Source organism: Mixophyes fleayi, chromosome 7 (genome assembly GCF_038048845.1).
Source record: "Mixophyes fleayi isolate aMixFle1 chromosome 7, aMixFle1.hap1, whole genome shotgun sequence".
Classification (NCBI taxonomy): Eukaryota; Metazoa; Chordata; class Amphibia; order Anura; family Limnodynastidae; genus Mixophyes; species Mixophyes fleayi.
The window spans coordinates 113,569,264-113,587,010 of NC_134408.1; the positions used below are offsets into that span (position 1 = coordinate 113,569,264).

Consider the following 17,747-nt stretch of genomic DNA (forward strand, 5'->3'; position numbering starts at 1 on the left):
AGTTCCTTTAGATGGAAAAAATGCTGTGCTCCCATCCATATAACATGAATCCACTCCCTAAATGTGACTTGCCAGCTCAGTTGAATAATCCCATCCTGCCTCCGAAATTCATATTTATCAAGATATGGCCATCTCCAGCCATCGATATGTTCAACATTTTGCTCCCTTGCAAATTCCATCATTTGGGCCTGCATGTCCATTTGAAACTCGGGCGCACTTGTGCAAAAGTTAATGTGTGACATCACAAAATAGCATTTGCGCAGCAGATTTCCAGTTTTGAACAGTTGTTAGTGAGCCTTAATATGTGCAGCAAGTGAACAAAGTAGATTTGTTGAGATGCAATAGGACATTTTGCAAATAAACTAGTGTTCCCATATTGTACTTTTTCATTAGCTTTTTATTTAATCTGTTGTATTCACTAGGTTTGTTTTAACCATTTTTTCCTGTTGCTGTCACCTACACACAGTAGAGGCTCCCATTTTCTGGTATGAGGCAATATTCAGCCAATTAATTCACTGGGATCTAGTTACATCAATAAGTATTAGTTTCTAGTGAATTGATGGGCTGAATATTGGTTCAGGCTTTAAAATGGCAACTTATCTGTGCGTAGGTGACTGGTCAAATGTAAGTATTTGTATTAACGGCCATTAGGATTATGAACTATGTGCCACACCAGTGTAGTGACGTAGATGTGCTACTTTGGAGGGTGTATGCAGTATTGGAGTGTTGCTGTGACAATGGTATTGCTTGCACTGTGCCATTTACTGAACAAGGTGACATTCTACTATGGAACTGCATTGTAGAATCCCTTCAGGTAATGGAGACAGGTCATTGGTCTAAAATTGTAACTGTAGCTTAGTTTGCAAGAGTCTGCAGTGCTAGTTTTGGTGCTGGGCCATTGTTACAACCTGGTTTGAGGTGTCGGTAATGTGGTTTTATGTGAAGGCCAATGCACCCACAGTGGGAAAAAGTCCTGAAGTGACTTTGGTCACGCATTTATAAGTGCTAAGCAGCTCTGACCATGCATAGCAAAATGGCCAGAGCCATGGCTAAACTCTTGTATAAGGATCTGTTAAAGTGCACCCACTGTATTTTACCAGTGAAGCATTCATTTAACCAATATTCCTCAGAATGAAACCTATGAATTCACTACACTGGTGGCACCATCACTGAGGCAGGATTCACAATGTCACCAATTCCTAGAGATGTGATGGTTTAGCCAATAGAATGGTCTGTTCTTAGATTCTAAGGTCAGTATTGGTGCAGAATGTTCACTGAGATATGCCAGTGATTATACCGGAGGTCAGGTGCAAGCCCAGCCTACATCCATGTGCACATGGTGCAAAAGGGTAACTCACATGAAACTTCAAACTTCTACCTCTTTAGTGCCACTTATATCAATAAAATAAACTGTTCTATTTGTCTCCTAAAATACTACCTGGTTTAGCACCATTTATGGCTTAGTTATAAGAGATAGAGGAGACATCAGAACTGTCTTCATTATATGTGGTAATTTTCTGAATGTGAGGATTCTTTTAACATTGCTTGAAGTGAACTTGGAAATGTAATTGTCCACTGAAGTGCAGCATGCAGGCGCTAAAGAGGTCCCATTAAAAGCACATAATGGAACCAAAAGACCACCAGCTCGGAACTGGTGCAAAATGCAAATCTTTTTGTCGAGTGGATAAGGCTGGATGTCCCCGAGAATCTTAATCTGGACTTCTGAATTATTTTTTAGTTTTTCATCATTGTGTCTATATTAAACTGGCTACACACAGGCCAATCCTGATGTTTGGTATGGTGCAGTTTACAGCCAGCTGTAACTTCATGATTAACTGTTCTTCCGAATGAAACAAGTATCCCACCACCTGCTGGTCTACTTACCTCCGTTCCTCAGGTTAATGACCCCACCACCCCTTTAACTCATGTAAGTAATACTAACCCAAAAAGTATAATCTTGTTTCTGTACTCCAGTGCAAAAACAAAGAATGCCTTAGATCCCCAACTTCTTCTCTCATCCGGTGGAAACGTTTGCGCACCTAGCCTCCTCCGCACATAGATGCCACTATCTTGGCCTACAAATTCACGTACTTCATGTAAAACCGGGCGCAATCAAAAGTTGGAGCATGCCATCAAGAAAGAGCATTTATATTAGGTTTCCAACTTTTGCATTTTGACACTTAACTGCGAAGAGATACAGGAGCCTTGAGTGATGTGCTCCTATGCGTACCGATTACTAAATCTTCACTCATTTTCCCTTGCACTTCTATGAGATGAGTAAAACTGAACAAAGATTACATGACGGACATCGAGTCGGAGTCTCTTGGCGGATATTCCGGCAGCACTTTGCGCAGAGCTGACTTCCCCCCAGTGTGTCTTTAAATAAATCAGTAATAAAACACCTGCTGGGGTTTGTGGTCACAGATGTTTTTTATTACTGCAGCCTGTGTCTTTTTGCACATTCGTTACACTTGTAAAATACTTGATTACATTGAATTAAGGTATTTGTAACTTATACATTAAGCAAGATGAAACTGTTGTGGCTATCAGTAAATAGTACTGTGGTATTAGCCTTGTAGGCAGAGTCTTGTATGTCTTGCCAGGCAACCACACATTTAAAAAATTACCCAGAAGCACATGAGGAGGCTGCATCTGCCAGGAAATGTTAAGGTGAAACGAACGTGAGTCTTACCAGCATAAATACGAAGGAATTTGGCAGGGTGAGCAGTCTGCCTATTAAAGCTGCCCAAAGACCTTCTAAGCTGAATTTGTGCCAACATCACTATTATCCCTGAACAAAGCGGGCACCATGGTGATTAGGAGCCCATTACATATATGCATTCTGAGCCCCACCTCAACATAGGACGCCTGGCACCCCTAACCCTTTCATCCACCCCCTCTATTGAGTTCAGAGATTTGCAGCTGCCATGTGCACCCAGTGAACTCAATAAGACAATGCCATAATATTACCCTATTCTTCTGTATACCCAGTCTTTAGAAACAGAATACAGCATTCACTTATCCAGGATAAGTGGATATATTGTGCGAAAAAGTGCCTACGCTGCACAGATTAGTATTTGCTTATAATCTGAGTACAAAAGCAAAAATGTAAATTCTAGGTTGTATGGGTGTTGATGGTGATAGTTTTTATGGCTTCCATAACAACATTTAATCTGCCATGAGAGATGATACATATGTATATAATGACTCATGCTGTATGAATGCCAGGACACCTCACTGGTAGATAGGAGAAGACTTCTGGTAAAACATGAGCAGCCCCTAGAACTGGGTTTGGATTTTGATGCAGAGATTAACTTTTGGGTTGTATGATATCACATAGTCCCATTGCCATCAACAGTAACCTCACTATTAACCTGCTCAAGTTTCAAAAACGTACAGTACAGAGGAGCCATTTGTTACTGTCGTATAACACATTGTAGACATTGAATAAAGCTATTAAAAACTATTATTACTCAGTTTACTATAAGATTTAGAGCCTATGTTAATAGTGGTTTTACTATAGTGAACTGTATAGTAATATAATGAATTTTAGAGCTTAAAGTGGACCTGCCATCCTCCTATATCCTTGAATAGTTTAGTAGACTGGGGGCCTCCTTTACAACAAAATAACCAAGTTGCAGTGCAAAATCCTCTTTGGTGGTGCTGTGCGCCTTAGTTTTTGCAAATGCTCCTAGATTTCAGCCAAAGCACATTGGTTTGTGCAGCAAGATGACAGTGCACAGGCAGTTCCACTCCGCACAAGGACTTGATGTTTGCACCAGCTGTGAGCTGACCAAGATTGTGACTCAACAGTAAAATTCAGGAACTGTACACTGGTCTTCGTGTAAACCATTTATTGAGGAAATGTAAGGTTACACACTACATTTTGGAGACGTAAATCCTTTCCTTTGCACCTATCTTGAACTTTGCCCAATATAAGCAAACTTGCCACATGTAAATGCAATAAAGGTAGTCCCAATGTCCCGATATCCCCTGACTCTCATGATTAATTTAAGAAATGGATGAGACTAAACCGAGCAGTATTTTAGGTGGGGTTTTTCTAAAGCGGTGGGAGCTTGAAATTGATGTATGTTAACACTTATGCACAGTACACTGATTAAGAATTGTTTCCTCTCTTCGCAAACCTGGGCGCACTTTTAGTTTGCGGAGGCAACTCCGGAGAATAGAGAGTGGACGTGCACTTTGCTGTGACCTGGGCAGACCATCTAGGCTCAGAGGTGCAAAACCAAGGAATTTTGCACTTCAGTGATCGTGGCTACGCATGGCCGCCTCCTTCCCGATACCGCTACACGCAGCTTTCCCTTCGCATCCCATAGAGCTGTGAAGGGAAATTTGCGATGTGGCGGTACCGTAATTGCACTTTATGTGCGTGGCCGCGCGAAGCCGCGATCCCGGAAACTAATTGAATATGCCCCATAGATTTTTACATGTCATCAAGCATTAGCTCCAGATAAGGTGTGATCCAATATTGACCCAAAAATGTCATGAATGTGAAAAATTAAATAAATAAAGAGACCGTGCCATGTTTTTTTTTTGTTTTTTTTTTGCTAACCAACAAATTTTACATGAGCAAACATGTAATAAAGTAAAATGTATAAATATCATGCAGAATGATAGAAAACAACTACCCAGCATATTCTATACTGTAACAAAAATCAGATTAACTGCAACACCAACAAGTGTGTGGCAGAAAATTCCCTTAGGCGCTAGTTATTCAATATAATTATGAGTCAGTACTAACAGATCTTAAGATGCTGTCCTCAGAGGTTTGTGCTAAACCTCACACATGAGAAAATGTGAAGATAAATAAAATAAAATGTATGAGGACTGCGCTATAGAGCTATTAATAAGTATTGATACTCTGAACAAAAGCAGTTGTCACAGCTCCTTTACAGTAAAATACACATTTATTAATACTCCTTAAAATATATTTATTGTTTGTAATAACAAACAAATAACATGTGATATACAATAATCTGTTTAGAAATTATCTCTATAAGACAGTCTTAAAAGACTGAGATAAATATTGTATAAAAATTCACTTTTGTTTTGTAAATTAGGCTTTCCACGGAGAAAGCATAATGCAATAAATAAAGATGTAATGTCTCCAACTTACCACATATGTCATAATGTCATGCAATGGCGGTTTCCAGTGTTTTAAGACTCAGGGGTATATTTACTAAACTGCGGATGTGAAAAAGTGGAGATGTTGCCTATAGCAACCAATCAGATTATAGTGATTTATTTAGTGCATTCTACAAAATGATAACGAGAATCTGATTGGTTGCCATAGGCAACATCTCTACTTTTTTAAACCTGCACTTAGTAAATATACCCCTCGGTCTTATAGAGATCATTTCTAAAGAAATTATTATATATCACATGTTATATGTGTGTTGTTACAAACAATATATATATTTTAAGGTGTATTTATAAATATGTATTTTATCATTGTAAATGAGTTGCGACTATTGCTTTTTTAATACTTATTCACAATTCTTTAGGGCAGTCCTCTTACTTTTTATTTTATTTATCTTGCAGAATGAGTATACCCCAAATGCAAGAAAATGTTGATAACTCTGAGACTTCCATCCTTTCATTCCAGCCCTTATCTTACCTACTCTTTTGCATACCGTGCAGTCCTGGTATACAATCGCCAGCAGAATGGTGGGGTACAGTACTGGTTCTTCAATCCTGTAGGTGTTCTGTGAAGCTGGTGGTATTGTCAGTGCACATTCTTACTTACATCACACATCTTCCTTCTATAGATTCTACAACAAGATGTGGGTGGAAGCTCAACAAGGACTGCACCAACTACTCCAGCAGGAGATGCCAGTTGTGCCACCCAAACCTGAGAAGGATCGCATGGCAGCTGCGCAGCAGCTTGGGACATTTTATATCCGATACCTGCAGATCTTTCACAACCTGGAGTTAGCCTATGATCAGATAACACATCCACAAAAGAGACGTGTGATCAGGCTGGTTCTGGATGGAGTCATGGGACGGATTTTAGAGTTGAAGAACGAGCTGGTGGAGCTGGAGATCTCCGAATTTCAATACTTTGATGACATATTGCAAGATCTGAAGATGGGACCTGTGAGTATTACTGACATGCTTTCACTGAGGTCAAATGTAGGTCAATGTGGGCTACCCATAACTTTTTACTGCTTTGGAATCTAACCATGTCTTTTTACTGCTATACATCTGTTTTGTTTACTGCCACTGTTCTCTAATCCAGATAGCTGGCAGCATAAATCTGAGTAAATTTCAAGTATGCATACTTATACTTTCCTACCATTTAAATTATGCTTATTATTTGTAAGGCTATGCTTTAATATTTCATTTAAGTCAATAGTTAGATAAGCTTTAACATATGTATCAATAAGGGGATCATTAACATAGGAAACAATTGTATTGAAAGTTGTAGCGATAAAGAAAGTAAGATTACATTAGTACCCCGTTCACACTGCCTCAAAATCCCAGGTTTTTGCCCAGGGGAAGCCCCGGCAACCCGGGTTGAGACTGAGGGCTAGATTTACTAAGCTGCGGGTTTGAAAAAGTGGGGATGTTGCCTATAGCAACCAATCAGATTCTAGTTTTCATTTATTTAGTACCTCCTACAAAATGACAGCTAGAATCCGATTGGTTGCTGTAGGCAACATCCCCACTTTTTCAAACCCGCAGCTTAGTAAATCTAGCCCTGAGTGTGTAAGGGTCCCCTGCATCTACCCGGGTCGGATGATCCTGGAATTGAACCCGGGACTTTTGCAGGATTATTTTCGGGCCCTACCCGGATAGATGCCAGTCTGAACAGTGAGACCCGGGTTGAAAAACCGGGTCTCACCAAAACCTATTAATTTTTTTTTTAACTTTTTAACATCACAAGAGGAGCCAATCAAAGCTCCTCTTGTGATGTTGCCAGGGAGACCAGGCCAGACCCGGGAATTTGTCGGGGTGTGAGGCTCAGTCATCCCGGGGTCATAAACCCAGGATATTACCGGGGCTGCAATGTGAAAGTGACATTTTCTTTTAACTAAGTGTTACTTCTACAAAGTACTAAATGTACTATCATATGATTGATGAATCATAAGCCTTGCATGCTAAACTCCATTCACGCAGAATTCAGTCTGCAATATGTCAGCATTGTTTTCCTTATTAACTTAGAAAAAAAATCCACTTGGCTTTAAAATTGTTCTAAAATATCTGTGATTTAGATATGACTAGCAGTCCAACAATAATACCTGCATTTAACTCCATTGAAGCTGAAGAGACAAACGTTGCCTACCTCTTCAATCTTTCAATTGCACATTTAGGACAAATTCACCCAGAAGAGGAATTTCCATATTATGATTCTAATTAACAGATGGCCAGCGGAGGTTAGCAGAGCACCAAAGTATTCAGCCTCATCTATATTTTTTTTTTTAGAAAGCAGAATACACAATTTTAACATATGTGGCTGGGTGGAGGTGGCAGGTTTTTAATGCACTTTCTTCCGTATTTGTGAAACAGATGTAATAAAGTGTATGATTTAAAAGCTACCTGGGTATACACAAAGGAATAATAAAATGACGGAAAGCTGAAAATTTCCCAGACCTGGCTGGAAAAATTGTTATAATCCGCTGCCAACAATGTCTACATTTCTGTATTAATGCTTTCAGCAGCTTTAGTACAGTGCTACATCCCTATGTAATTGTAAGTGTATAGTTAAAGTAGAATAAGATAGCATCCTAATATTAGTATTACAATTTAAGATAATAATAGTTTATTATTGCATACCTATATTTATTACAGTATTGTAGTGATATGCTATTAGGTTACTGCATTCATCTATTATTATAGTAGTGCACAGTTATAATAATACAGATATACGTTCCTACAATATTATAGCAGTATACATTTATAATACTATATATAATATTATAAAACTGTATCTCTATATATCATAGTATAATTGTTAAAAAAAATAGTATAACATCCCTATGTAATTATGCTAAAATTAAGGGAATAGTATAATACTTTATGTTAACATTTTTATATTCCCTTTGTATGAATGTGTAAAAGTTTACTTATAAGGTCTCATCTAGTTTCTGTGACGGGCTAGTAAGTCTGCTTGCAAGGTTTACGATTCAGTAATGCTGCCATTGTTCTCTTCCACTTTCCAAAATCTCTCTGGTCTCTGATAGCTCACCTGTCAAATCTATTGAAGAAGCCTCTAACAATACAATAGTTTGGGTGGAGAGGATGGGTTGCTTAGTTGCGGGATCCGGGAGAAAGGCCTGCTCTCCTATGGTTTAGGAAATCTACCCAAAATTCAGGAGTCTTCCGGTCATTCCAGGAGAGTAGGTCATAAGGTGCATGACCTGCACTACCACTTAGCGAACCGATGCTGTCCAAGGTGTGAGTTTGCTACGTGCCTAAAACCTTGATTGAGTGTCACTCATATTATAAAGTAGAATAACAATTGTTTACTTCTATTGCGATCTCTACATTTTTCATTTTATGTTACAGTAAATTGTGCTTTTTTTTCCCCCAGGAAAGTTTGGAGATTCCAATTCCAAGATACTTCATCAAGGAAAAAATGAAAGTGCTAAAGGATCGTGAACGAATCCTGTCCCAGATTTTGGAGCGCAATGGAGCTAAAGATGCTGGAATGGTAGGGTGGAGGGGAGTGAATGGGTTAATCACATGTCCCCCATCTCTACACTGACAGATCTTCTAATTTGGTGGTGGCTTTTGTTTTCTTCATAAAGGGTCATGATTCCTACTGGGAAAGAAATAAAAACCTGCTCTTGTTTATTATGCAGGAGAAGGTTTAATATGGTTATAATAGGTGTCTTACGACGTGATTTTATCCGGGGCAAAAACAATGGTGTACAGAGCCAATTTAGCTGTATCTTCAGCTTGGTCTCTCCCAGCCACCAGGCACTGCCTGTTGAACCCATCTTTCATAGTAATACATTGGATTAAGCAGGCGTGAGAGAGATGCGTGGGATCCTCCTTTGGAGCTTGCCGGTACAAAGTGTTACACAATCCCATGAGAACACAGGGATGAATTTAAAAAAAAACTATTCCCTGCTGAGTCCTCAGTTCTATAAATCCACTGGCTGTAAAAATCAGATATTGCAAACACTAACAGATGCATAGATGGGATTTTGGTGGCTGCCTTAGAATAGTAAAGTGACCTAGTGAGACGTTGTTATGCAGGGCAGAATCATTTGCAGTGCTCTCCCCACATTCCATTAGTAAAACTATTATTTGTATATCTATTGCTCCTATCATTTTGAAACTAAAAACCGAGACTGCCACGTAACATTAACTTTGCTCAGATCATAATATGGTTGTATCAGAAATCTGAATCATTGAAAAATAAACATTGTGGGGCTGATGCCGAGTGGCTGCAAAATGAGCGTAAATTGCTCTAAAATATACTTACCTTTTTTTTTATTATCCCCTCTGAGGTCAAGAGCAGAGGGGGTGTAACACATCACATTGCATCACTTTGGCCCCGTGTTTGCGGAATTTGGCCACGGGGTCGTGACCAAAGTGACGGAATTCGCTGTTAATAGGAAGTGGGTGGGGTCCGGTCAGGGCCGGATTTACCACTATGCAACCTAGGCAATTGCCTAGGGCCCAGCGGTCCCCAGAGGGCCCTCCCAGGGCCGGCGGTGAGACCACCCTTTAAAAATGGGCCAGCCAGCCCCTGAGGGGTATATGTTATGCTAAAAAACTATAGTGCTATGGATTTTTTTAAGGGAGGGGGCCCCAAACCAGTATCTTGCCTAGGGCCCCATGAGGTCTAAATCCGGCTCTGGGTCCGGTAGAAAGACCAGCTCTCCTGGGGGTCCGGGAGATCTACCTGAGATTCAGGAGTCTCCTTGACATTCCAGTAGGATAGGCAAGTATGCTCAAAAAAGAGCTAAAAAAATAGCGTATTTCAGCCATCATCATTAGCAAGTATTTCATCATCATCATCATTCATTTATATATTGCCACTTATTCTGCAGCGCTGTACAGAGAACTCACTCACATCAGTCCCTGTCCCATTGGAGCTTACAGTCTAAATTCCCTCACACACACACACAGACAGACAGAAATACAGACTAGGGTCAATTTGATAGCAGCCAATTAACCTACTAGTCTGTTTTTTGGAGTGTGGGAGGAAACCGGAGCACCTGGAGGAAACCCACGCAAACACGGGGAGAACATACAAACTCCACACAGATAAGGCCATGGTCTGTAAGGCAGAAGTGCTAACCACTTAGCCACCATGCTGCCCCGCTTACTTTTTTCAGGTACAAAAGATACACCTCCTAACAAGCGTATATGTATGTTTTTGCAGGTCTGTATGAGCCGCCATTGCATAAAAACACGCCTATACTGTACTCGGCCAATGTCAGAATGCCCCTTCCCTCCCACATCCTGCCTCTCCAGGCACAGGTGGGCATAAGTGCCAGATTCAGGCATTTTGCATAAGCACATATGCGTGCTCACTTTCTGGATATACACAGAGCGATTTCACACAAGATTTGGTTTAAATTGACAGCAATTCCTGGACAACCCCCAGCACTACATCACAATAATTGTTGTAGGACTACATCACCCACAATGTTAGGCAGCCTCTATACAATATCAGCGTTTGCTATTTCCATGTTATGAATAGGAATCCCACTTTCTGGGGCATATTCAATTGTTGGCGTTACAGCCAAAAGTAACGCGCCCCGCGCACTATTACCATCATTACGGTAATAGTGCGCGTAAATACTGGTATCACGGTACTTTTCTCGCTGGATTTCAGCTCGCGGCTCAGGGAGCTGCGAGCTGAAATCTGGCTTACTATTACCGTAATACCGGTTATAGTTTTTCCGCGGCGGAAACCGCAGACAATTGAATATGCCCCAGTGACCTTCCAGTTCTTGGTGAACTACAAAGCCGCTTACTAGCCTCTGCCTCTCTGCAACTAATGCTATTTTCATTACACAACCAGTTGGAATTAACAAAAGACGTACACACTATTTACTTTAACCGCATTGTTTTAGAATTGTGGACCTCTGTTTCTGAGATTTATTAAATTCATTATGAGTATATTCTGCGGTATTAGTGTCGTTTAGGGCAAATCATGAATTCCATATTAATTGCAGTCATCTGGATAGTTGGACTCTCTTGCTAGCTAAAATAGTTTAAACACAAGGGAGGCTACACTTTATACTTACAAAAATATAGACATGAAGCCAAACAAGAGCAACAATAGCCCAATACAACAATATGTCACACCAGAAACAAATGTGGTTGAATGAAGCTGCTACCGCACCCTATGAACTATAAATATTACTGCTTAATAGCTCACACAAATGGATATGTCATAAAATATTCAATCCTTACCATAAATCATTAAGTCTAAATATAAACAAGAGAGACTTAATGTTTAGAACAGAGGATGGGGGGGTTGAGGATGTTAAAGCAGATATACTACAGAATACATGTTAGAACATGAGAGGGGTCACTGTAAACCGAAAAGGTTGTGACCCCAGAGGAGTAATGTCAGTGTTTTACTTTACTGAAATTTGAGTGGATCTTCTTGCTCCTCTTTGGGAGAATAATGCTGTATAAATAAAACATTATTGTTTAAAAGCACACAGAACCTCATTTATGAAGTACACTTAATGCCCACAGCAAGTCACTGCTTTTGGACTGATGGGGCTATACACTCCACCTTCAGGGTGCACGCTTCCGCAAGCTAGAAGTGCGCCTAGAAAGATCTGAAGAGGCGCGTTGTGAAAAAGTGTAAACTACACAAGTCCAAAATCGCACCACTTAAGTACCATCAATTTCATTGAATTAAATGTTTCAGTTTTCCTCCTAAATTACTCCTATGGTTGAAAATGCATACCATTAAAAGTATAGGATGTTAGTACCCACAGCTGGTGCAAAAATCTACTATTTTTGCAGAGTGAAAATGACTGTGTACCCTTCTGAAAAGTAAGGAGCACCTCTAGAAATAGACCATTGCTGTGCATTTATCTAATCTTATCAATTAGTATCTTTGCACTGCTCTGCAAACTAGGTACATTGGTATGTCTACTCCAGACTTAAGGACAGTGGCGGATCCGGGGGGGGGGGGGGGTGCGATCGGGGCAATCGCCCCCCCTCTAGCAGGGGCTTGCTGCTGGGGGTGCACACTATGTGCAGGTCCGTTCGGCAGTGACAGGCAGGGACAATGTGCTACCTGGCTGCTCTGACTGTGTTTTAAACCGGGCAGCACACTGTCCCTGCCAGTCAGAGCAGACCTGCACACAGTATGCAGCCGCCGGCAGCCTTAGATATCAAAAAGGAGGGAGGGCCTAACCCCCCCCCCCCCTAAATTGCCCTGGGTGGAACAATTTAAAGAGATTATACACCTCCTATTACTTGAAATGGTTATCACTGCCTCTGATAGTTATCGATAAGAGAGGTTTGAAAGGAGAAGGCATCAATCAGTAATCATTACGCGCTGAATATGATTGGTTGTGCATGGCTCATTCCGGGTCACAAAGATTGATATATGCTTTGTGAATGAAATATGATTGGTTATCCACCAAGCATATATATAGCATACTTGCCAACTCTCCTGGAAAGTCCGGGAGACTCCCGAAATTCGGGTCGGACTCCCGGGAGAGCTGCCATTTCTCCTGCATCCCGCAATTCCCTTGTTAAATTGACGCGATTGACTAGAGGGCAGGAGGGGTTGGGCACCCCGCCCTCTAGTCACGCCCCTCTCCCGGACGTCGCCTACTGAAAGTAGGCAAGTATGATATATAGGTGAATGCACACGTTTTGACTTTGATGGTATTGTGGGTCCACATAAATGCACATGATAGAAAGTACAAAAAAGGATGGCAGCGACTTGTGGGAGGCAGAATCTTAGCAGATCTGAGCATTTCTTGCACATTGTTATGTGCTTGGCAGATAAATAGGCACAAAAATATGCAGTTTTTGCAACGTATATAATTAAAAAAAACAGTTGTTCACTTATTTGGGGGTAGAATTAAAAAAAGAATGCAGTGAAAAACAGTGACATAGACATATTTGGTGCTAATATTAAACAGCAGAATAAATTTAGGTCAACGATTGTGGCATTGTATTGGCTAAATGAAAAAGTGCTACATTATTTTTATTTTTAAACTCTCATTTGACAGCAGCACAACCTCTGTTCTGTTGTAGAGAGCTGAAATGGAAGGAACCACTTAATCCCTATTGTTAGTTGTAGCTTTAGGCTGACCCTGAGTGTGTGTGTGCAATGGCATCATGGAACAATGTACACGAGGAGCAAGATGTCAAATGAGTACATCAAAGATGCTTTTATAATTGAGCTAAACCATTTCCATGCAGGAATTCCATAGGTAATGAAATTTAGTTTGGAAAATGTATATATAATTACATATTTCCTGCTGCTAATCATTGCAGGACAGGGGGGGGGGGGGGGGCATTGTTATATATGTCATTACTTTCCAAGTTCTTAGGTAATTTCTCAGGCAGTTAGGGGGTTAAGTGGAGTAATGGAGGACGGCATCCCAGGTCAGGGATCCTCCTTGTGAATATTTGTAAAGTAATATAACAGGCTGCTCATCAATCCTCTCTCCTCTTTCAGGAATACCTCATACCAAGTACTCCCTTGGCACATTGCAGGAAATATCAGTTTGATCCCTGATCTTTTAGTTCCTAGTCATAATTTAGTGTCAGTTTGTTTAAACAGTTAAGCTGTTTTATTTTGGGAGGAGAGGTATGATAGGAGACAAAAGCAGGAAAGATTAATAAAGGAGCATTAATTCAATTCCTCCATAACGTACACAAGAGTATATCATAGGGGTGTGTAGCCACTGGTCACATTAATTTACCTGCATGCTACAAGTCATTTCACACTATTAATGTTAGGCGTTCATAAACATATGGGAACTGATACTGTCAATCTAATTAAATACTTGCATCTGTTTAGGATCCACAATCTTATCTCTGCTAATACGTTCATGCATAAACAGAAAGAGGATATTTGTAGCACATGTCCCAAGTACATTCTTCTCCTAACAATGACTTATTATTAATGCAATAAAAGCGGTATATAATACACAGCATTGGGGCAGCCCAGGTGCTGCCCCCCTCCTGATAGCTGACAGGGCATGCTGGGACTTGTAGTTTCACAACACCACAGGTTGACCAGGCCTGCTGTAGATGAATATTTTATTTTTGCTTCCTAATATGTAATTTGCCATTTTTATTCTCTATGTCAACTAAAAAAAAAAATGTAAAAAACCCCTCTATATCAGCGGCCTGATCTCTTCTGTCACCTGTCAGGTAAAGCCTCTGAAACTGATGCCCCTTGATGAAGCGGTACGTGTGATCCAGGTGTCTGAGAGGGCCCGACAGGGGCGCTTGAGGGCCAAGTTCATGAGGGAGATTCACCTAGAAGAGAAGAGAGAGAGAATGGCCAAACTCCAAGGAGAGAATACACTGGATCCTGAATTAGCTGCACAGCGTATCCAGAAGGTATGAAGTTGCTGTACTTATAATCTTATGCTACAGGTTTGTAGCTATCGGGAATGCTATGTATCTGTGCCTACTAGTCTCTTGTCCCAACGTTGCTGTACGTTTTGGAGTTTATATAAAAGGACACAAAATATTGTACGTAATTAAATCTACCTTCATTGAAAATGAAATACAAGCATGATGCTCTTATGCTACTGATGCTCCATTGCCATCCCCAAGATGTGTGAGCTTTCAATATGCAAACAGAAATACTAGAACCCTGCAGAGCATAATACATCTCACCTATTATGTTCATTGGCCAATACGCAGCAGCACAAAAGCCAGTACAGAAAAGTTAAACATTGACAACAAAGGGAAAAAGACAATACCTCATTAAACATTCATTCAATACTGAAAAAATAAAACTGTTTCCAAAAAGGGGATTTAATTTAATATTTTATTTCCTTTTTTCCCATAGCAGAAACATGGTTAGTACATGGAAATTTTCATAGACTTTCATGTTTACAAAGTCTTATAGCCAATGTCCCCCTTCTTTACTACCCATTCCACTCCACACTCCCTTCCTTTGCGCTTTCCTACTTCCCAATTGCATGGCAGTTCAGGAAGCATATCCTTACTGATTTTCCGTTCACACCACAGGTCTGGCGAGGCTACATTCAAAGGAAGAGAACCAAGCAGCAAAGAGAAGAGGAAATGATCTTCCTGGGCATGGTAGGTTGTTCAGAGGACAGACTTCTCTAGGGCAACATTGTGCTGTTTAGAGCACAACACTCAAACCTTTCACGCCACGCAAAACGCCATTCACTTTCCCTTCTGTTCTTATTTCTGGCTAAGGAAAAGCGTTTTTGTCTCTAGCAAACTCCACACTGAGAAATGCTTGGAAAAAGAGAGAGATTTTGGATCTATTAAATATACAGCAAATATATGAAGTTATAAACTTTAACGTTTGTCTTTGTAAAAACATAATGTACTTGATGATCTTAACATGAAAATTGGCTGTAAATAAATATTATTGAAGTTAATAACAATGTAGGGGGAAAAAAAAGAGCCAAATTATCTGATTTTAGCAAAAAAAATAGGGATTTTAGAAAAAAATTGGGATCCGAAACCAAAACACGCGAGGGCGGTTTTACCAAAACACGAAGTTAATCCAGATCCAAAACCAAAACATGGGCGTCAGTGAACATCTCTATTCATAAGCAATGTTCACAAATTACTGATTCCCAATGGATTAAGAGGCTACAGTGTCATGCATATTGGTTATAAATAATTATATGTCATTACATAATTAAGCCTCACTTGTAAGGGGTAATTTAATGGCATATTTTACTTATCTATTATTAGTTTTAGAAAATCCTTTGCTGAGGTCAGATAGAAGTCCCTCCCCCACCAATACATTGACATTAGCTGTAGAAGGTTGTGGTGCAGAAGGCAAATGTTTAAACTGCTTTGGAAAAGGTTTGCAGTGAATGCCGTGCCTAATTGGATAGCAACAGTTTGTAAGCCCTATTACCACCACGTGTGTGAAGTCATTATTTGATTCCAATATTTCGGTGTATTGCAATCCATTTGATTGACTTGGCACTGGAACAAGCAAATCAGTGTAATTTTTCAACGTGAATAACCAAGTTACTCTCTGATCTGGTTTTATCCAGCAATTGTGCCAGATGGCTGGATCTCATAGTGTGTGGAAGCCATAAAGGTTGTAGTTGTTCCTATGATTTCTTCTACATGAGAGGGTGAAGTATCCTCAAAAGCTGTAAGAGATTCCAAAGTTTTTAAGAATCCTGCTAGATAAATCTTGTTTAGGAACCTTCGTTATGCAGATGTTTGCTGCCTGCAACTGACTTCATGTGTGTGATGTATTGAGAGGCATCTGCACAGCTTTGACAGTTTCTCCTATCATAAATCTCTTAGGTGAGTGATGGGTACAACCTGCCTAGGCACAGTTATCAGAATATTTGTATGTTCCCGAGTTTATCATTATCATCATCATCACCACTATTTATTTATATAGCGCCACCCTTTCCACAGCGCCGTACAGAGAATATTTGTCATTCACATCAGCCCTGTCCCATTGGAGCGTACAGTCTAAATTCCCTAACACACAGAATAGTGTTAATTTTGTCATCTGCCAATTAACCTATTCAGTGTTTCACTGAAATTAGAAGCTAAATATTTAAACAATAAACTGTGACCCCCATCAACCAGGTTTAGGTAGCGATGCTTCTCCTGTAAGACACATTGAGGGTCATTTGTGTAGGGCTTTGTGTGTTTGTGATAAAATTATGTTTACTTTTTTTAAATAATTATTTTGTATAGTCATAAGTTAAAAGTACCTGCATTGATGCAACAGAACAATGGGTCCAGAACTGTAGGTGTAGACCAATATATATCAAAGTCAGAGGTGGCAGGACAAAATAAGAACAATAAATATCCAACATACAGATGAAGGTGACCACTTTTAAGAGACGGGTGGGTTGAAGGGAGGGAAGTACAGGACTAGTAGAGAGGGAGCGATATCCTTATCATCCTACATTAGGGGAATTGGTGAGGTACCTTGTGTTGTCAGGTCTAGGAGTGGTGAACCTTCTTGTTGCTAGGGTAAGAGGGTCCTCTTACCGCACATGGGCTGAGGAGGAAACTTAGGGTTATAAGAGGGGGAGAGCCAGGACCAGTTCTCTGCAAAGATCCAGGGGACCCATACTTGGGGGAAATTACTTATTACCTCCATGATAGGGGCCATGCATTTACCCAAGTTTACTATGTGCCAGATTTGCATCTGAGGGAGGAAAAGACGGTAGGATGGGGTTTCTGCTTTTTGGCTAATAAGCTAAGATTTGTGAGGCTAGTTTCTTCGAAAATGTATTACGGACCTGGGAATGGAGTCATTGAAAGAAATAACCATGGCTTCCTTGCTAATGGGGCCTTAACTAGGCATTTCAAGAGTGTTTTATCTGAGAAGGAGAAGGAGGTATTATGGGACAATACACCAGACATGGACTAGGGCGGTCCCGTGGCCACAATTCCTCCAGCAGCTGGGTGAGGCAGAAAAAAACATTCTGGGGACATAGTACATAGTATAGTATACTGCAATAGGTATTTTTGAATAAGTCTCTATCGCCTTCACACACCTGAACTTTGCAATTCTGCCTCTGCCTTGTAAAATGGTCACGGTCCATCACACTGCGAGGGAATCTCCTGTGCAC

General features: G+C 40.3%; 1 protein-coding gene across 2 annotated transcripts in view; it reads left to right on the forward strand.

Moving 5' to 3' along the window:
• The window catches only part of DRC11 (dynein regulatory complex subunit 11), a 126,192-nt gene that overhangs the window by 12,880 nt on the left and 95,565 nt on the right, over positions 1-17,747 (forward strand). For both annotated transcript variants that reach the window (XM_075180392.1, XM_075180391.1), the window contains exons 2-5: positions 5,790-6,117; positions 8,555-8,674; positions 14,347-14,538; positions 15,178-15,249. In XM_075180392.1, coding sequence (XP_075036493.1) covers positions 5,803-6,117; positions 8,555-8,674; positions 14,347-14,538; positions 15,178-15,249 — 699 coding nt within the window. In that variant the 5' untranslated portion in view covers positions 5,790-5,802. The remainder of the gene's footprint in view (positions 1-5,789; positions 6,118-8,554; positions 8,675-14,346; positions 14,539-15,177; positions 15,250-17,747) is intronic.